The sequence below is a fragment of the Rhinichthys klamathensis genome, unplaced genomic scaffold, assembly GCF_029890125.1.
Source record: "Rhinichthys klamathensis goyatoka isolate OS25496 unplaced genomic scaffold, OSU_Roscu_1.1 h1tg000005l_1, whole genome shotgun sequence".
Classification (NCBI taxonomy): Eukaryota; Metazoa; Chordata; class Actinopteri; order Cypriniformes; family Leuciscidae; genus Rhinichthys; species Rhinichthys klamathensis.
The window spans coordinates 732,498-754,845 of record NW_026606558.1 but is presented as its reverse complement, the minus strand read 5'-3'; the positions used below and the strand labels follow the sequence as shown (position 1 = coordinate 754,845).

The 22,348-nt window shown below is 39.5% G+C and overlaps 1 protein-coding gene across 3 annotated transcripts in view; it reads left to right on the top strand.

Moving 5' to 3' along the window:
* megf11 (multiple EGF-like-domains 11) overlaps positions 1–22,348 on the top strand; it is a 153,435-nt gene that overhangs the window by 113,972 nt on the left and 17,115 nt on the right. For all 3 annotated transcript variants that reach the window (XM_056254050.1, XM_056254060.1, XM_056254043.1), the window contains exons 10-15: positions 796–1,008; positions 4,119–4,293; positions 9,005–9,125; positions 10,164–10,327; positions 10,462–10,564; positions 19,333–19,479. In XM_056254050.1, the coding sequence (XP_056110025.1) occupies positions 796–1,008; positions 4,119–4,293; positions 9,005–9,125; positions 10,164–10,327; positions 10,462–10,564; positions 19,333–19,479 (923 nt within the window). The remainder of the gene's footprint in view (positions 1–795; positions 1,009–4,118; positions 4,294–9,004; positions 9,126–10,163; positions 10,328–10,461; positions 10,565–19,332; positions 19,480–22,348) is intronic.

Sequence of the window (22,348 nt, the reverse complement as noted above, 5' to 3'; positions counted from 1 at the left end):
GATCCCACTCCAAGATCCGCACTGGTCTGTTAAGTTTCTGCCCATTAATTACCAGTAATGGAGTTTTATTAGGATCCAATTGAAATAGCTCAGTGCCTTTATTTCACTGTCTTCTGCTGCAGCTTAGGGTTTATTGGCGCACTAAAGTGATTGTCTGCAGAATGAAAACACTTTTAGGACAGACAGTTCTTATCCTCTAATATTTAACAAAATTGCCCTCATTCATTTGGTCTGTGACAGGTGAATTAGCCCAGCAGGAATAATCTCAGATTGCGTTAGTACCCCTCCTCCCTTCCCCCAAGTCCTTCTCACACCTGTCTCTTCTGATGCAAACGACGCTGGTGTAATTTCAACATGAAACATACCTAGTCCGTTTTATAATTTAATTGAGCTATTTATCTGTCTCCTAATGGCTTCTTTGGACACTCAAGATTGATGTTCTGCCAGGATTGTATATTGAAGATCTTGTGGAAGTCGTTGTTCCTTAAGTCACTTTGCTATTCAACAGAGAGAATGAGCCCGGGTCTAATTGTATTCACAGTAATTAATGACTGCAGTTTTAGTTTCCTGTCGCCCCATGGGCGAAGCCAAGGGGCTGATGAACCTGAGGTACCAAAGAAGATGCCCAGAGCATTGACCCTTGACCCTTAGATTAGAATAACTTTGTAGTCTACTAATTCTGCTTGTGTTATTCTGACGGGCTCCTTTTTCTTCCAGAGCTGCTCTGAGTAACGAATAATGTGGACAAAACATTGGGCTTTTCTTCCCTCTGTAAAGTGTCGGAAATGTTCCCAGGTGCCAGGAAGAGTGTGCGGTCGGCACCTACGGACCCCAGTGCGCCCTCCACTGTGACTGTCAGAATGGGGCCAAGTGTTACCACATCAACGGAGCGTGTTTGTGTGATACAGGATTCAAAGGGCCTCACTGCCAGGACAGGTTCTGTCCACCAGGCCTATACGGTCTCATCTGTGACAAATACTGCCCCTGTAACTCCACTAACACACTCAGGTGAGACACGCCACCTCACGTCAACAGACTGCAGTTGAATGATAACTGCTGAACTGACAAGAAACAATGGACTAGGAATGCATATTTGTACCATAATGGTTATCAGCTGATTTAAAAAAAAAATTTATTATTGGTACAGCCAATATGGGATGTTTAATTTCGCATGCCCTATTTTTACATTTAGATTATCTTTACCATAATCTAATGCTTACTTACAGTTAATGTTTTAAAATAGAATATTTTGATAACACTATTAAATGTAATCTTCAGCAAATCTCAAAATAAATATCCATTTTCATTTTGTATGTTATGATGTTGTGTATGTAATATTGTAAAAAATGTATGTAATATTTCTAGTATTTAAAGGGGTCATATAATGCCATTTTTGTACAAGCTAATATGATTCTTTAGGGTCTAAATTAAAAGTTTGTAATATACTTTAATTAAAAATTCTCATTAGTATTGTAAGAAAACACTTATTTTACCTGGTCAAAAACAGCTCTGTTTTCAGCACGCCGTTTCAGTGCATATGCCTTTAAATGATCATGAGCTGCGCTCACTCCGCCCCTCTGTTCTGTGCATACACCGTTTGTAACACAATAACACAATAACCATAATGCGTTGTTCAGTATAAACGTGGAATTATGAATTATATTGAGAACGTCATACATAGAAAACATGCCGTAATGTACCCTGACTGAGTGTAAACCTTAGACGCATTCATTGTGAAGCGTGCAGCTAGCGATTTGCAAAGATTAATATATTAATATAAAGTTTAATAAAACGTTTCACTCACTTCCGTTCTTCTGGAGGTTCAGCAGGAACACGAATTTCTGGTACCGATCCTTTTTAGCAAAGCTTCTTAGCAAATCCAGCTTTATACTGACCCTCGTTTATAAAGCAGTCTGGTGTGTGAAATGATTCGCGCAAACATGAAAGCATTGACGTTGCTCGTGTGGAATATTCCCTTCGAAAACAAAACTCAGCCACTGCGTCTTCAGCGGTTCGGATTCAGGAACATTAAAATGACTGTGTTCGTTATTACACCCAAGAACAGAACACCACGATCGCTTAGACGCCATTCTGCTCATAGACAGTGCTCCGGCATATCAACAATGACCGCGCCGGTCCGGTCCGCGCCGCGCAGACTATGATTGACAGCTACCTCATGTGCGAGGGCGGGTCTGTGTTGAAACGCTCCCGTCAATCAACAATCGTGGGAGGGGCGTCCGTTTTATTGACGTCACAAAAACGAACGGCTCGATTTGAGGCAGGGGAAAACATATAAGGAGATTAAAACAAAACCACTGGATGGATTTTTATCATTATATGATGTTTGTGTACAGGCACTGCCAACACACATTTCAGTACAATCAACTTGTAAAAGTGCATGTACCATTATATGACCCCTTTAAATAAATTGTAGGTTTTAGTGCTTTTTTTTAGACAAAATAGCAAAGAATTTAAATATCGGCTATAATTTGAAAATAATTTTTGGCTTGAATTATGCAGTAAATTAATTAGCGTAGTATTGGTGCATCCCTACAATGCCCTTTATTTTCTTGCAAAGAAATTTTTTTGTTTTGTTTCCATATCATTTGTCAGTGGCGCATTTTTGCATTTCTTCTGTGTGATTTTAAAAAAGTTGGTCTATGTATACAATGCACAAGTATGGCTCAGGGAACACTATACTATATCATTCATTTGACTAAATTCCACAGCTAAACAGCAAACTCACTTAAAGGTGCTATCAGCGATTGTGGATGACGTCACTTTTGTTTGTTTTTGAAGCGAGATGCCAAACAAACCTGTTCAGCATAATGTCGCCTACGTTAGCTAGAGCTACCCAAGTTTAGTCAAACTTCACTCATTTTTTTTTATGAAGGATATTTTCACACACAGTTCACATCCAAAAAATTCTGCATCTTTGAATAACCACGATGGTATTCCCTAATCCTCCTCCTCCTTTTGGAGATTGACTCAGACATGTTCACATTCGGTCGTTGATAGACGCTGGCTTCTTCTTCAGATCCGCCTCCGACTTCGCGTGCAGCCGTGCACGAGCGCAAAACCTCACAACACTCACCCCCTGTCGGTTTATTTTGGTTTTGAGTGTTGGTGAAACCAATTGTTTTTGTGTGGCAAATGCGGCTTTGGACGGCATGCTTATGGGGCGGGCAGCTAGCGGATCGTTAGGAAAGATTAGATGAATGTGAACATTTATTTTTGGGCCTGAAATCACTGAGAGCACCTTTAACAACACTTAAAGGGATAGTTCACCCAAAAATTAAAATTCTCATATAATTTACTCCCCCTCATTTACTCAATCTGTATGAGTTTCTTTCTTCTGTTGAACACAAAAAGAGATATTTTAAAGAATGTTGGTAACCAGACAGTTGACATACTATTTTTTTCCTACTATGGAAGTCAATGACTACCGTCAACTGTCTGGTTACCAACACTGTGTAAAATATCTTATTTTGTGTTCAACAGAAGAAAGAAACTCATAGGTTTGGAACAACTTGAGGGTGAGTAAATGATGACGGAATTTTAATTTTTGCATGAACTATCCCTTAACATAACAATTCAGCTAAGTTATTTCACACAAACAATACATCTTTATTGAGTCTCCTACGGTTAAACAGAACCTTTAGTCCTACACTCATCACTTTTCCACCCAACTCCTCTCGAGTTAACCTCTGTAGCCATGGGTGAGTAAAGAGCTCCATTTGAGTCCATTTGACTTCATTTGACTTGCAAGTAAAAATTTGAACACCTTTCAACAGTAGCATAGCACTTGCTCTTTATCGCGACCTGTGCTTCATTCATTATTTCTTAGCCTCGTTCCTGGCTAATGCAATGTTAATGCCTGGTATGGGTAGATTAAGCCCTGAGACACTGGGGCTCATTACTACATGAAGGAGAGAAAGGACATCCCATTTATCTGAGTGGAGCTCCCAGACACAAGGATGGATGAACTCAATGGTTTTAGTTTTCAGATTTGGCTCCCTTTTTCTGGAAACCAAAGTGTTTCTGTTTAGATGCCGTATACACAGCGTATCTTTAGGCATATTTGTACCTAAATGTCTATCTGTCTTTCTCTTTTTCAGCTGCCACCCCCTGACAGGTGAATGCTCTTGTACAGCAGGATGGACGGGTCTATACTGCAATGAGACCTGTCCCCCAGGTTACTATGGAGAAGGATGTAGTGTGCCCTGCCAGTGTGCTAATGGAGCAGACTGCCACGGTCTCACTGGGGCCTGTATCTGTGCCCCAGGCTACACAGTGAGTCCATGTTTATCATTTATCATTGTCTACAGTCATTAAACACTAGTAAATCTTGCCATGCTGAAATATTGTCACCTGAGATTGACTGCTGAGCATTGACGATTACAGCTGCTAATGTTTTGAATTAAAGGATGGTCTTTTTTCAATTTCCATTCCTATACATCTGACATTAACATCACTCAAACCCCTCATTAGTAGAGTAAACACCAATATGTCTTGGACAATGGCTATAGACCGCCTACCAACCTGTCAATCAACCACTGCACTAAATAAAAGGATTTTAATTGTTGATTACATATGGCTTCAAATGAAAATACCTGTCTCATCTGATTCTTTTTGTAAAACAAATATATTTTTGTATATATATGATTAATTAATCTCAGTAAAGCCCGCCAATGAGAATCCTGAACAAAACATCTAATTTGTTAAGTTAAAATTAAACATTTGTATTTTTTATTTTATTTTATTTTATATTGCGCTTTTAACACCATGCAGTAACATGTGCAGTAAGTATAAGTTTATATTCCAAAAATCAGTGACCCTCTCGTCAAAATCAGATCACAAGTGGTCACGGGATACACATTTGAGACACAGGTGTAAACAGCAATGTGTCTTGGCTCACCATTTGCGATATACCAAGTCTAAATAGGGCCATAGATATGACATATGAAGGTGGCAAAATTCATAATTACATAATAAAGGTTTATGATTGTGGATTTTAAGTGAAAATTGGAAGCACCTCTCAGAGAACATTTCTAGTCAGCACTTTCCTTGATCTTTCTTTGAAAAGTCTGTGTGCCTTCATACTTAAAGCAGAAGTGTCAGCGAATACAGTTTATTGCTTTGAAAATGATCTCTATAGTGGTCTCTCTCTCTCTCACACACACACATAAACACATGACCTCCTGCTGGGAGGCTGGGAACAAGGTGTGAGAGTCTTTAAGTTCAGTAATGCTACTTTCACAATGCTCGTGTCTTATTAATCAGCAGGGTTACACTTAACACAAAGACCTTGTCAAACTCAGAAAGAAGCGTTAGATACATGGACTCCAAAATAGAGTGGGATTTCTAGACAAGATTTTATAAGACATAAATAACTAAATGTTTTGTTATCCAGTTGGTCGCTCTGTGCTCTCTGATGAACAAAGGTGTTGCTAAAATGAAAGCAATAAGATGCCAGGAAAGAGCATGAAAAAAACAGATCGAGAGACATGATCATATGAGTGATCTGAATTTATTTTACAGAGATGTTAAAATTTACTAAAATGTGTCATAGTATTTTTTTATTGTAAACGTCTAAGTTTATTCAAGTGTGCTATTCGTTTTTTACATACTGTCTTATAAAATTACATTATTTGAAAATATGTTTTTATAAAGAACACTACAGTTTCAAGTATAGTCCCCACCACTGAACTGATTTCACTCTTGCTGCATTCAGAAATAATGAAAATGTTGCAAAGCAGATAAAATAAAGACAGTGCCGCAGGTAAAGACTGGAACAGCGGGGATGATTAAGAAAAACTCAGTACCAGAGGCTCTAGCCAACTCCTGCCTTGGCCTGTTGCTGTGTCCTGTGGCAGTGCTACTACAGCGATTTGAACTAGCAGGCGGAGGCACAGAGTGTATCTTCATTTTCACCACCTGCTCTTTGTGTTAGATTTGAGGGGCCTGCTGCCAGTTCTATTAAACACTGCTCGAGGAGCTTTGGCCAAGGCGTCTGACCGAGATGCAATAGAATTGGGAAACAATACTCTATTTCCAAGCCATTCCATTTGGACCTAGAACAGCAAAGGTTGACATTTTGACTGCAGTCTGGTTGAAAATAAGAGAGGTAATGGCCATCAAAACTCTCATTCATAGAGTTCTGAGAGAGTGATATTTATAGGGGTGGGAAAGGAACATATATGCTTGTGCTGCTGGTACTGGAGAGAATGCAGGTGGGTAAACGAGGGAACAAATGTGCTGGTAGTACTACGATGAAAGCACACATGCCACGTTCATGTGTGCTTTCATGACACTTCACTTGAATGCATAGATGCACTGGTAGGAATTTTAATGCTTAAAATAATAGATGCTAAAAAAATTGATATTGTATGAATGACTTCTGGTGAAACTTTTGCTATTTAGCTTTTTGTCTAATTTATTTTATATTGTATTATAGTCAGGGAGTGGTGGCTGCAGTATAAGCGCACAACAAAGGAGATATATTCAAAGAGACTTTTAATATAATAATCCAAACAATAAACAGTAAGTATTAACAAAGAGAGAAACATTCCACAAACTCACTGACGTAAAACAATGCTTGAGGACCACGATGGAAATAAGTCCTGGACTTTATTGTGTTTTTATCCTCGATTGTATTTGATGCCTTTTTTGTTTCATGTGTAAGGCATTCTTGATACAATTAATTAAATAAATAAATAAATAAATCAAATCAAATCAAATCAAATCAAATCAAAAGCTAGACAAAGAACAGACAGAAACTGAGGGCTTAAATATATGAGGGCAAACAGAGCTGATGAGATAATTAATGACACACCTGAACTGAACTAACACAATCAGAAACAAACAGGGAGAGGACGGAGGAGAACTGAACCAACTGAATTTAATTCAACTGAATTAAATGACTAGAGAATAACAAGGAAATTTAAACAAGAACCGAACAGAGAAACAGATCAAAAACAAACATAAAACGTAACATTATATTATATATATTATATTATATTTTGTCATGTTGCTATCCAGCATGATTTGAGAATTGTTCAAAAAGTATCTGCATAAGTTGGAGATGATTGTAATAAAGTGAGCGAGCGAGATAAATGATGACTGATTGAAAGAGAGGGGAGAAACAAAACCTATATATAGAGAGCGAGAGTGAGAGTCAGTCCCTCTTGGTGCCCATGATGTCCTGTGGCATATCTGCGTGCGTCAAAAAGGCTGTGTACATATGTATATTTATATCCTAAAAATTATTATTTTTTCATATAATAAATTGAATCCCAGACTTTTGGACCCCACTGATATATGAAACTGTACCAATCAAAGTTTGAAGACATTTCTAGCTCTTTGAATGTACTACTGACCTATGCTAATAGATATGCATACAGTATGTCCTGCTTTAGCCTGCTTTTAGAGGAGTTTAGTCACCCAGTTGAATAAGTGCTCTCAGGCCTGTGTCAGTGTAATCTGGAGCATTCATGGGTCTCAATAAATCCCTGTGGTCATTTGTGAGCCAGAGACTCTTTTACCTCCAACCCATTCAACATGTAAATTGCAGGTCTTCTGAAAAGTCGAACAAACTAACTTTCTCGCCCCATATTCGGCTGCCTGCACCGATAGTTTTAAGTCTTTTTTCCGCTGAACAGAACTGCCATTGTTAGCAGTCTGCTTGCTGTCACTTTTGAACGGAACAAAGATAACTGCACGTAGATTGATGAAAAATTAATCCACAGATGTAAGCTTTTCATGTGGGGAGTGGATGGACGAGCGAAGCAGATGGAGAGGTAGAACATTTGAAATGGGGAATACAATGGGGGAATGTGGGAGAGAGAGAACGAAAAAAGAGAGAGCATACAAGAAACAAAAGAGTGGGAGTAAGAGAAAATATTGGAGATGATTGTATCAAAGTCAGCGAGCGAGATAAATGATGACTGATTGAAAGAAAGGGGAGAAACAAAACATATATAGAGAGTGAGAGTCAGTCCCTCTTGGTGCCCATGACGTCCTGTGGCATATCTTATCTTGCCTTCCTCTTAGACCTAGTTCCAGATGATAATGAGAGAGCGGGTCCTTTGCTGCTCAATCCCCGGCACCGGGGAGACGGAGGCAAGAGGCGCACGGCACACTGCCATTACCCCACTAATTGGGAGTCTAAATCATTTTGTCAGCTGTCAGTCAGAGCCAGGGATGAGGCAAGAAGACACCGGTGATGACCGACGCTGGGATACAGACGACTTCCCTGCTGAGCCTGGTAAAGCGCAGAGATTGTGCTGGTGTTGTTTGGCTGGGGAACAGGGTTTAAGAACACAGTGTCTGTCAGTCATCAGCAATGGTTTTCTGGGGGATGGATGGAGGTGCCGAGGGCCAGGGGCTGTCAGCTCATTAATGCAGCTGGGGAAAGCGGGCCTTTAGCACTGAGCTCTGTGTGATAGCAACAAGGACACAAGCTACACATGGACTTCAGCTTTTCTGTTGTGCAAATGTGCTCTCTACCTTTCTACTCGCTTGAAACTGCATCTAACTCATATGCTGCCTTGTTGTAGAGAATGTTTTGCAGGAAATTTCCTATTGGAAGTTTTACGGAATCCTCAGATGGGATTTAGAGCCACACTTCACAACACGTTTCTCATGTTACAGTGTTAAGTTACATAAGTACAGAATAATTCTAATAACTATTCTGAACGAAATGTATGCCTGCCTGAGCAAAACTCACTGTTATGATGCTAGGGTGTTAGTGGTTGCCAGGGCATTGCTATGTATGTAGTCGTTGAAATCTTTTGGGTGGTTTTGCCCATTTTTATCCATTTGTAGGGTGTTCTGGGTGGGTGCTGCAAAATTTGGGGCATCATACATCTGGGACAAGTTAAGACATGAATGAGCAATAGTGATTATTTGAAAATGTAATATGGACATTATAATGTACTTTATTTATTTGTATAAATGTATATTTAGTGTGTATTTCAACAACTCTGCTGTGTGTGTTTTTCAGGGAGATGACTGTTCCCAAACCTGCCCAACGGGACTATATGGTACTAACTGCACTTCCACCTGTTACTGCCACAACCAGGCGTCCTGCTTACCAATCGATGGCTCCTGTATCTGTAAAGAAGGTACGGCATAATGTGCTCTCCTTCTTCCTTTACTCTTATTCCCTAATTTCTCTTATAGAAATGAATAGTGAGAAAACCATGCAAGATTGTGGGTTTACATCCAACCTGAAAACAAGACTATAGATTGACCTGTTCAAATAAATCCATATGCAATCAAATAGTAAGGAAAAGTTGTAATCTTTACAATTGATTATTCTAGGACTAATTAATCATTTTCCAATTCCCTCTGAAACAGACGCCAATGTTTAGAGAATTAACCCTGTCTATAAACTGACATTCGGCATGCCTAGCAAGCCCATTATACTCAAAACACTTTCTGGACATCACACATCAGACACTCCCAAAAAATAGTATATAATATACCCATCCGTTCTCCATATATCCATCTCTGTCATTATGAAAAAAACTGGTGTTTCAGTATCAAAGGATCCAAAGTCCCTTCAGGTCACTTTCAAAGGATGCATTACAACTTAGCACTTACATACACATATGGCCTTTTTAGGCTGTAAAAGCATAAAAAATGTGGTGTGAATCCACAAGAGCCCTGTGAGCACTCAGCGTTTGGCTGACCGCAGCTAACCGTACCTGCGGGACGGCCCTCAGTTGCTGCATAAACATGGACTTGTCCGGAAAGGCTTGCACAAAAAGAATATTCGCTCAGGTCCCTTCAGTTTAGGAGGAAGCTCATTAGAGACAGTACCTTTAAAATCCTCATCCCATTCATAATGCAGAACCCCAGTGTGCTACACAACTTCTCTGCCTATCTCACCCTGCTCTCATGTTGACCTCAAACCATGCATATATTCCACTCATTGGCTACTTTGCGGTGTGAGCCGAGGGAGACAAGAATCCTCTGGCTTCTGACAAGATGTGACCTCACTTCCCCTGCTTCCCACTCTATTAATTGAACTCTGTTATAAACCAGAGAAGGTTTATTTGGATAGAACTCAAAAAGAGAATGTCTGTTTTAACAAATAAACAAGTGAAGGAACCAATGGTTGAGTTGACAAATAAATTAACAAATGTCTGTACCTATAGGTTGGCAGGGTGTCGACTGCTCAATCCTGTGCTCCAGCGGGACTTGGGGTTTGAGCTGTAACCGGACTTGTTTGTGTGCCAATGGTGCGGCTTGTGACCCAATCGGTGGCTCCTGTACCTGTTCTTCGGGCTGGAGAGGGGAGCGCTGCCAGCTGTCCTGCCCCGTGAGTATCTTCCTGGGACTGGTTCCATTGTCTCTCTGCCAGAGGCTAGCCAGACTGGTCATTTAATTTATACATATTTGTCATGACAGGGCAATTTAAGCTTAGCAAGATGGTTTGTGTGTGTGGTTAAACAGGATGGCACATACGGGCTGGAGTGTCACGAGCGTTGTGACTGTAACCACGCTGATGGATGTGATCCTGTGAGTGGATTTTGTCGCTGTCTGCCAGGATGGAAAGGTGAGTGTGAGACCAGTGATATAATCACATTGACATGTTAAAATAGGCTTTTATAACGCAACTTAAATGCTAGTGTGAATTACTCACCCGTTGTTGAAAAAAGGCTTGATGCAATTTAAACACATTGATGGGCACATAGGACACATTCAATTTATTAAAAGTGACAGTAAAGACTTTCACGTTGTTACAAAAAAACCTGAATTGTTACTGCAGACATGAGCTGTAATGTTAATGGATATTCGCGTGGATAAAATAACATTGTTAGATCAATCATGGATGTGTCTCTTCTGCACACTCCTGACACAGGTAAATGACCTAACACAAAATTTCTGTATGTAATTATGTTGAAAATATAAAATAATAACATAAATGCCTATCTGGGATTATTGGCAACTGAAATCTTGCTCGGAGGGACGTGCTTGGAAATAATATTTCATAGCAAGCAATATTTAGCCAACGAATTGTTTAAATTAAGTTACTAACAAAAACAATATTTTCTAGCACATAACATGGGCGTAGAATACGTATGAGATGTGGGGGACGTGTCCCCCTCACTTTTAATAAAATGTAAACTCTTCCCCATGCTTTTTTTGGGCAAGTGTGTTGTTCATGTTTCCATGGGCCGATGTGAATAAATCTAGAAGTGAATTAAGTTGTGTGCACATACCTTAAAAAAATCCATTCAGAATGAGCACATTTGACATTTTCAGTAGGCTTATATGTAGATCGATATTTATTTAAACAAATAACCATTTACATGCTGAGGACGTTTGCTCATTTGTTGATTGTAATCAGATGGCGAGGTGGTTTCACTTGTTATGATGTCATGAGCAATTCTTTATTAATAGCAAAGTTTGAATGGCGTCGTAAACTGTGGTATCAGAGTTGATGCGCATCGTCTACGCTGGGCTTAGTTGCGCCTGGTCGTAGTTTTAGTTGGTGCAACAGGTGTAAATATTTATTGGAATGTTGGACGTAGCTAAGCCCAGCGTAGAGCTTACACCCAACATTTTTACATCCAGCTGGTGCAACCGGCCCCTAATGGTTCGAGAGACCCGAAGGTTGGGGGTTTGATTCTCAAAACCGGCAGGAAATGGCTGAGGTGCCCTTGAGCAAAGCACCCTACCCCAATTGCTCCTCGGGCTGCCCACTGCTCCGAGTGTGTGTCCACGGTTTACAGTGTGTGTGTGTGTGTGTGTGTATGTGTGTGTTCACTACTCCTAATGTTGGATGGGATGGGTTCTTGGACGGGTTCAATGCAGAGGACAAATGCTGAGTATTGGTTACCATTCTTGGCCTTCACATGTCACTTATTACTTTTTTGACCAAAATATGGGTTGAAACAACCCAGCATTTTTTAGAGTGTAGTATAAATACTTTAGTTTATAGCTACACTTTGAGGTTTGGGTTTTGTTCCATGTAGATTAATTACCTCCATTTGGAGGTAAATGTGACCCCTCTCTTCATGTAAATTAGATTTCATGGTGATTTTCAACATGATCAAGTACTAAATATCAGTAGCCTATTTTATATATCATGGCTGTTCTTATAGGAAATACTTACAATCTGGTTACCCAGAAATTACTTTACTTTCTGTATAGAGTTGCAGTTGTTACGCTGCACAAACACAGTCGGTGTGAAAGCACAATGAGAGCCTGCTGTTACAGTTACGCTACAGCGCTCTCTTCACAAGCTGTGTGAAACAGACAAGTCATACTACTGCTACTCATTATAGAAGTCATCTGGCAAAAATTTTAAGATATTGAGATTTCTCAAGATACCAATGTATGTCTTCATGAGGCAAATATAATATATATAATTTTCCCCCAGAAACATCTGCTGTAGTTTATTGTTATATTCACCAAAAATTTTTGGGGTCAGGGACACGTTTACTTATGCTGGGTACACACCAAAGGATTTTTTACATCTTATAAGATTTTCAAAATGTGATACACCACAAACATGAGGAGAAAAAATCCTAGATTGAACCGGTTTGCTCCTATAGTGTGTGGTGTGCCATGATGTGACAAAGACAGCACACCACCACACACTAACAGATTTTCAACCAGAGTCTCTAGTCTAGACTGTGAACACACAAAATCTTGCAAAATCTCGCGAGACTTCACAATAATGTCCACATTAATTTCAGTCTGTGCTGCGCCATGACTGCGTTTGTTATGCTTCCGTCTTCCATCATCTCGCTTTCTGATTGGATATTGTTTCGTTTCACGTGATAATCTCCAGAACTTGCGCGCGTTTGTCCTCGGGGTTCCCCCCACACATCAGGATTTCTGATCGTAAATATTCAACATGTTGAATATTTACGATTCGCGATCGGAGCGGCTCCGATGTTCTTCCGAGCAGGTTCGGACACTCTTAACACACCTCACATCAAGGGAGAATCTGATAAGATAATCTGTAGAACCATCAAGATAATCGGTAACCTGACTCCGCCAGATGGATTTGCTCCGCATATCCATCTGGAAACCTTCCGTTGAAGTAGTTTTGGTAAGGGGCGAAAATACTGGTTAGCTGATTGGCCTATGTTGGTGATAGACGGGCCAAATCAACCAATCAGATCAACGAAGCATATGACGTACTAACAGAGCGTATCTTTTCCTCTGAGAAAAGCCTCCAGAGCAGTGTTTTGCTCTTCTTTCAGTGAAGAAATACTCTGTAATTCCGATAAAACTTGCTTGATAGCCACGCTGATGCTAGTTTCATCCGCTGAAGCCGACATGTTCTTTAGACTGAACTGACGCGCTTCTCGTTGCGTCACACCTCAACCCGCCTCAAAGCCAACGCTGATTGGACGTTCGTTTGGTGAACTGCTCCCAAATTTTCTTTAACGGAAAGTATCCAGACTGATCTGCGAGTGAAACCTTGAAAGCTCGCGAGATCAGGATGGTCTCACGAGGCTAGATAATCGGGACATACCTAGGAGGATTGTCAGAAGGGGGAAAATCGGCCCAAAATCAGCCCGATTATCTTTAGGTGTGTACCCAGCATTATCTGTGCGCACAGCCGCACACAGAGAGAGAGAGAGGCTCATTTCAGACAGCGCTGGAACACCGAATTGATTCCTCTTTCGCGTTTACTTGTGTTAAACTGACACATACACACACAACTATTTCAAAATACCCATCTCGGCAAGTATTCTCTCAGTTATGTCATAAGTGAACAGTTGAAAAAGAAAACGGATGTGTGTCAGCTCAGTATATTCGGTCCGTGTATTCGGTCTTAAAGTGACAGCAGCCTAATATTCCTGCTGTTGTCTGTGTCATTAATGTTAATATAAAATAAAAAATCCCTTAAAAAACAGACCAATAGAGTTGTGTGCACCCCTGGTTATAAATAATGGCTTTTGCAATAAATATTACAATATTAATCTATTTAATCTTTTAAATTAAACAAGAAATAATCAAATCAATGTTGTCTGTCTTTTTAATCCAGAAAGTATTAATCTTTAAACTGCCTTCATCCAGGGGGGAATGCATGATATTTTTTTCAATAATTATGAAAACATATGAAATCTCATTTGATTTCAATAGCAAATCAATAGCACATTTTTATGTCAGATCCTGTTAATGTTGTATGTTTAAATTAAACTAATTATATACTATATATATGTGTGTGTGTGTGTGTGTGTGTGTGTGTTTCGTTCAGATTATTCTGCACAGGACCATCATGCCTCCAAAAGATGTTATCACAGGACACAGCCTGCAGGCAGATTAATATGAAATCTCTCAAAGCATGAAGTATTTATAATAACTGTTGCTGAACATGTTACCTAATTAGATTGCACTGACCCAGAATGAAACTGTCGTTCTGTGGGTTGCTTATACAGCTTTCACACTGCGTTTACACCTTCTGTTGCAGTGGTCTCAGCACTGCGTGTCCAATATCACTGAAGGGCTGTGTTGACAAGTTCTTTAGCATAACAGTGGCATGTGAACATGTTATACAACAAGAGAAAATGAAACGGTTGAATTGGTAGATGTGGCTTTGCCTGCAGGCCTTCCAAAACTCTCTCCGTTCAGGTCTCCAAATTCTGGCCATGTGGACTGGGAAATGATGTGGCTTTCATTATCTGCTAGAAAGAGCCAGCTACGCAGAAATCTCATGCTCTGTATCCTGCCCAGGTCTCCGCCATCTGCCAGGCCTAATGGAGTCACCAGGGTGCAAATAGGCCTCCGAGACGTCGAGCATCTGAACACAGAGACTATGCAGAGCAGTGATTTATGGAAGCTATTGAGAGAGACAGAGCTAGACACACAGGTCTAAGACTTTAAGAGAGAGAGCTACACATGAGATGGAGAGTGAGCAAGAAATTGCAACAGAACATATGATAAGGAATCTCACACGGAGTCATAAATGGGTTTTTGAGGCTGTTCATTTAAATAGGTCCTATCATCAAATTGTACTTGATTTTTGAAATAAGAGTTTGTACTGTAAAGTCTTTAACTGTATCTCTCAAAACGTCCTCCCCAGTCTCAAACAACCATTTATTGAAATTGCAGAGCAATAATACATTTTTTAATACTTAAATATAAGAATGAAAAAATAATGAAATATTAAAAAATAGTAAATATACATTTTTAAGCTTCTCTCTGCTGTGAAATATTTGATTGGCTAAATATTACTCTTGTTTAAGTAAAACTTGCAAGCTATAGTAATGTTTAACTTGTTATTATGATATGGTTATTTTCATTAAATCGTCAAATAGAATGATCCATTAAAATGATTGTTATGAATCCTTAACCATTAATCACAAACTGGAAAGGTCATGGAAATTGGCTGAAAAATTATAATCACAAAATCATTTACATAGAAGTCTCAAAGTTACAGAAGCAAAAAAAAAAATATTCCTGTTTAATTCTAAAAAAAAAAAGAAAAACGGCATTATAATATTATATATAATATATATATATATATATATATACACTCACCTAAAGGATTATTAGGAACACCATACTAATACTGTGTTTGACCCCCTTTCGCCTTCAGAACTGCCTTAATTCTACGTGGCATTGATTCAACAAGGTGCTGAAAGCATTCTTTAGAAATGTTGGCCCATATTCATAGGATAGCATCTTGCAGTTGATGAGATTTGTGGGATGCACATCCAGGGCACGAAGCTCCCGTTCCACCACATCCCAAAGATGCTCTATTGGGTTGAGATCTGGCGACTGTGGGGGCCATTTTAGTACAGTGAACTCATTGTCATGTTCAAGAAACCAATTTGAAATGATTCGAGCTTTGTGACATGGTGCATTATCCTGCTGGAAGTAGCCATCAGAGGATGGGTACATGGTGGTCATAAAGGGATGGACACGGTCAGAAACAATGCTCAGGTAGGCCGTGGCATTTAAATGATGCCCAGTTGGCACTAAGGGGCCTAAAGTGTGCCAAGAAAACATCCCCCACACCATTACACCACCACCACCAGCCTGCACAGTGGTAACAAGGCATGATGGATCCATGTTCTCATTCTGTTTACGCCAAATTCTGACTCTAACATCTGAATGTCTCAACAGAAATCGAGACTCATCAGACCAGGCAACATTTTTCCAGTCTTCAACTGTCCAAGTTTGGTGAGCTCTTGCAAATTGTAGCCTTATTTTCCTATTTGTAGTGGAGATGAGTGGCACCCGGTGGGGTCTTCTGCTGTTGTAGCCCATCCGCCTCAAAGTTGTGCGTGTTGTGGCTTCACAAATGCTTTGCTGCATACCTCGGTTGTAACGAGTGGTTATTTCAGTCAAAGTTGCTCTTCTATCAGCTTGAATCAGTCGGCCCATTCTCCTCTGACCTCTAGCATCAACAAGGCATTTTCGCCCACAGGACTGCCGCATACTGGATGTTTTTCCCTTTTCACACCATACTTTGTAAACCTAGAAATGGTTGTGCGTGAAAATCCCAGTAACTGAGCAGATTGTGAAATACTCAGACCGGCCCGTCTGGCACCAACAACCATGCCACGCTCAAAATTGCTTAAATCACCTTTCTTTCCTATTCTGACATTCAGTTTGGAGTTCAGGAGATTGGCTTGACCAGGACCACACCCCTAAATGCATTGAAGCAACTGCCATGTGATTGGTTGATTTGATAATTGCATTAATGAAAAAATTTAAACAGGTGTTCCTAATAATCCTTTAGGTGAGTGTGTATATATATATATATATATATATATATATATATATATAAATAACTAAAATACATTTATCACAAAAAAATTCATTAATTATGAAGCAGTAAGGTGAGGAAGTAAAGAGAATAGCTTGAAGAGCAGTAGTTGGAAGATACAAAGGAAAAGAATGGCTACAGAACAGAGGAGTAAAACATATAAAGATATGCCCAAGGACAGACAAGCTGAGAGCTGTGTTTTATCAAAAGAGAGAAAGAGAGGGATGTGTGAGACTGGAATTAAATGGTCACTTTCAATAAAACTGTGCGTGTGTCAAATGGTAGGAGGAAGAGAAAGAGACAAAATAACCAGAAGAGAGATAGACTGAGAAAGCAAAGAACGTGTACGTGCAATATTAGCAGCTCCAGGGGCTCTAGACTGAAGGATCGTATAACATAGAGTGTCCTGTAGAATGCCCTCGCATTACGTGTGCAGGCATGTGCGCTCGTGTGTCCACTTAACATGTAAAGTGCGGTGGAAAGGGATGGTCTATGATGGTACTTGCTCTTCGCTCATTAATTTGGCTGCTGGTCCCCCTGGCATTTCTCTGCTAGAAAAGTCTCATATGCAGACAGTCACTTCTCCTCTTTCTTCTCCCTCGCTCTGCTCAAAAGCCCCTCTTTTTGTCACTATTAGGCTTTCAGGGCACTCTTCTATTCTCATTCATTGCTGACAATAAAGAAAGTGCAGGACTTTTTTCCGCCCAGCCCAGCAGAAGCTCAAACAGGCTCACCCCTGCTTTGATGTGCGGTGGCTGGGCTTGTCTTAATCGCACATCCTTGTTGCCCCCCATCCGGACACCTCTCTGTTCTGCCACAGAGGTGGAGCACTTATGATGCCTTTGCCTGAAGTTTAGACCTGGTCTAATTCAAAGACCTGGGACTAATTCCATTTTAATGGGCCGTGCCACTCGCTCAGAAAAGTCTCTGTCAAAGAAAATTGCAAATGAGGTTCCTGAGCTTCAGCTTGAAAGGATGTGTGTGAGAATATGTGTGTGCACATCATTTCTCCCTTCTATGCCATCTTGCTTATGGAGTGTGAAATGTATAGATGCTAATTTATTTAAGTTGTATTATTAAAGCAGTAAGCCACTCGAAGCTGAGCATTACACTGATTTTATTAAAGGTAAATGGTGTAGGCATAACCGTGGTCAAATCATTGTAGTGCATTGCCACGAGTGCTGATTGCTTTTATAATGGCAGCGGCGTCACGTGTGTTTAATAAATATATCTATTTATAGTTAGGAATTTTAATAGTCACAAAATAAACACTAGTTCTGCCAATTGCCCCTTTACTAAGCTCTGCTCCATGTGGTTACTGTTGCTAACTCAGAAAGTGGTAGAAATGAATGAGATGTTATGAACTGATATTAATTTTGACATCAATTGTAACGTGATTAAAACTGCAAATCAGTCTTTATATCGACACTACAACGACCTGAATAAATATACAAATTCAATGCATATTCATAAAGAGATTCATATATATATATATATATATATATATACTGTATATATATATATATATATTAGTAATCAGAATAAACAACTATATATTATTATACAATTGTATACACTGTATATATATATATAATTGTATAATAATATATGGTTTAATCTGATTACTAATATTAGTAAATGTAACTAAATATATTTATAATATAAATCTATAAGAATAAACATATTTTTATTTGCAGTAACATTTACTTATGTTATTAATATAAATATTGTTCTGTATATATACACACACTGGTGTTCATATTACTGAAATATTTGTTTATTCTGGGTATATACAGAGTAAACAGTTATACTATCTGTGATATGATTCTATTTATTGAAGATCAATGTACTTTATTATATATTTTGTCATATACAGTATATTTATATTTTATCAATATTTATTGTTTATTATTATTATCATACAATTTCATAGTATGTATTTCTACTATGGCAGCTCTGCGGTAAGCTTGTTTGTGAGAGTGTGTGTCCGTGTGCCTTGTTATTTTCCTGTTGTAACCCCAATATGACCAGATAATGTCATTACATTACAACACTTTGAAACAATATAGTAGGTCTCTTCTTTATATATTTGTGCGTGTGAACTTGAGTGTGTCCCTAGTGGAACTCTATACACAAACCAGCTGAAAGAGAATGGGAGAGGAGGCTCAACCACTCGAGGGACTTGGCCCTGTTAATGAACACTCTACACTGGCAGGGAGGCCCAGTCTGATCAAAAATACATACAGAGCACAGCACAGAGCGGGCCAGTGCTGCGGCCAAGAGATGCCTGAACCTACACACACCCCAATCTTTTGAAACCAGGACTTTGCTCTCAGAGAAGACTGCTTGGTGCTCCGTTACAATCCCAATAGAATATGTTATACTAGCTTACTATAAAAGCAGTGGCCTTAAGGTTCAGGCATTCCCCTCTCATACATGACTCTTTTTCAAGCAAGCATCTGATTTATTTTGTTTTTGTTTATTTCACTTGTCTGCATCCATCCCCACTTCTTTTTTCTGCTGTGATAGAAAATAGGGAAGCACATGGAGAACAAGCTGTGATACTTCCCTCATTCTTTTAACAGGCATCCACTGTGACAGCATCTGTCCTCAAGGCTTCTGGGGGCCTAACTGCTCCATGACCTGCTCGTGCCAGAACGGAGGCTCCTGCTCTCCTGAAGACGGAACCTGCGTGTGCGCTCCTGGCTACCGAGGGACTTCCTGCAAGAGAAGTAAGCTTCTTCTCAACTTCCTTTCTCCTTCCTGTCACCTTCTCAAAGCTTGTCGCACAAGTGTTTGATTCGAACACACTTCAGACAAGACGATAAACAACTGGTGGGAATGAGATGGGGGGTCACGACTGTTACATCCAGACGGTGACCCTCTGGGAGTGGAGTGGGGACGGTTGAAGAGGGATGCACTTAGGGAAGAGTCATGAACAAATCTTTAATCACACACATCTTAATCACTTCAGCCCTGGATCGCTGTAGAGTTGCAGTGTCCATGTGGGGCTCTCATCAGCCTCTCCATGAGGAGGAGTGTTTACTCTGCCTCTCGGGGGTCTTCTTCTTAAGACACAGTCTCGCTCTTGCTGTCTCTCTTTACCACACTGTGCCCTTAACAGATAAGGCGACTGATTGCTGGTCATTTTCAAAGATTGAAAACAAAATACTACAACAGTTAGTCTGTGTGGCAGGAGGCAGGTGAATTTCACAAAGGTTACTATCTATCCATCCATCCATCCATCCATTCATTCATTCATTCAATCTGTTTGTTTTTATGAAATACATTTTAAATAAAATGAATAAACACATCTAAAAAGTTTCATTACCTTAGTGCGTCTGGGTGTTTTACTTTTGGCTGGAGGGGTGGAGTCTCATTATATTTTTATTTTAATAGTAATTTTTACTTCTAATAAAACGCTGGGATAAATAGCTTTTTTAAATTTAAGGAAGCACAACATGTACTAACATGATGTATAAATACTTTTAGATGGACTAATACAACTTAAATTATATATTATTTCACAAGTTCGTCTACCCATCCAGGCTTGATAGTTAATGGTAAACAAACTTGGCTTGCTGTCCTCGAAGGAGTCTCGTCCCCGAGGCTCGGCTTGGGCTCCTAACTCAACCCTCCTGTAATGGTACTGTGTAGAGGAACAATTATAGAAATAGAGGAGGAGATGGGGAGGTGGAGGGAAGCTGGAAGAATTGTCGCTGCATGGGATGGCGCAATGACTGCTGCTCACGTCCGCTCGTAATGATGATTGACAGGACTGAATGATTAGCCTCCTCCCGAACCTATGTTTGGAACTTTATTTATATTCTAGTAATGAGAATAGGATTTTCTGCATTACCTAATGCTTTAAGTAAACAGCATCAGTAAACTAATGCTTTAAGCAATATATAATTTATCATTTATTTATTTTGTTGAAGAATGATCTGGGAATGTTTCATGAGATTCACCCAGGAAGGAGTTGTGAGTGCAGGTGTGTGTGTGTGTGTGTGTGTGTGTGTGTGTGTGTGTGTGTGTGTGTGTGTGTGTGTGTGTGTGTGTGTGTGTGTGTGTGTGTGTGTGTGTGTGTGTGTGTGTGTGTGTGTGTGTGTGTGTGTGTGTGTGTGTGTGTGTGTGTGTGTGTGTGTGTGTGTGTGTCTGTGTGTGTTCAAAGATTACAGAGTAAAGGGAAAGGGAATGTGATTAATCTTCACCACACTGTTCATTGTTGTACAATTATCTTAATTACAAAAGCCCACCACCCATGGTGAAAAGGTCAGCACACACTACTCCTGCATTACACAAATTTACAGCAATTAAAGCAAATCAAGACTCTAATGAAGAAAAATGACCCACAGGAGCTCCTGTCTTGGACAGAGCTGAGTGACAGAGACAGACTGAGCCCTCATGCTCTGTAAAACGATGAGCAGGACCGTGAGGCCGACAAAACCCCCTCATTATTTCTGCTTATATTAGTTGTACAGGTGACAGTGTCTCCTTGATTTGGGGTTAAACAATAGTACCTGGAGGAATCTTTCAAATCTTAGTTGGCCATCGATGATAATACTATTGTAATGGTTAAATGAAAAGCTCAATTATACACTACCTTTCAAAAGTTTGGGGTCGGTATGTTTTTTTAATGCTTTGTTAAGTCTCTTATTCTCACCCAGCCTGCATTTATTTGATCAAAATTACAGTACAAACAGTAATACTGTAAAATTGTATTAGAACTGTTTTCTATTTTAATACATCTCAAATTTATTACTGTGATGTCAATTATTACTCCATTCTTTAGTGTCACATGATCCTTCAGAAATCATTTTAATATGCTGATTTGCTGATCAAGTAACATTTATTATTATTATTATCAATGTTGAACACTGCTGTGCTGCTTAATATTTGTATGAAAACCATGTTTCTCAAAATTATTTGATGAATAGAAAGTTCAAAATAAAAGCATTTATTTAAAATAGAAATCTTTTGTAACATTATAAATGTCTTTGCTGTCACTTCTGATAAATTGAATGCATCCTTGTTGCTAAATAAAGTAGTCTCTTTAAAAAAAAAAATCCTATAGTTCTGTCATGAAACTCTAGATGGCGCAGGCTGATGGGTCCTTAACGCAACCTGATGATATTAAAGGGGTGGTTCAGAATTTTGGACATCGGGCCTCATTTCAAAGTTAGCCTTAGTGTTATTTATCAGTGGAGACAGTTTTCAAAAATGTTCATCCAGTCGTTCCAGTTGCATAGTTCGCCGGTGCTAGGCTAGCGCGAGTCAACGGTAACTGCTAGCCTGCCATTAAAAACAGTTTTACCCACTCCACAGTACACCAAAAGCAAATAAATTATAACGCCAGACTATCGATGTAAATGTCTGTTCAGAGAATAATTTTAAAAATCAAACTACTCTTGCATCTCAATGATCGCAATACATTTACAGGAACTAGTTTCTCAGCAGCCGCGGAATTTTACTCCGGTTAGTAGTACTGTGCCGAAAAGTAAACACCGAACCGAAGCTCACTACAGTCGGAACTACCTGCACTACCTCTCTCTACCCCTCTCTCTCACTACCTCTCTCGGTTGCCTAGGTAACTACATATCA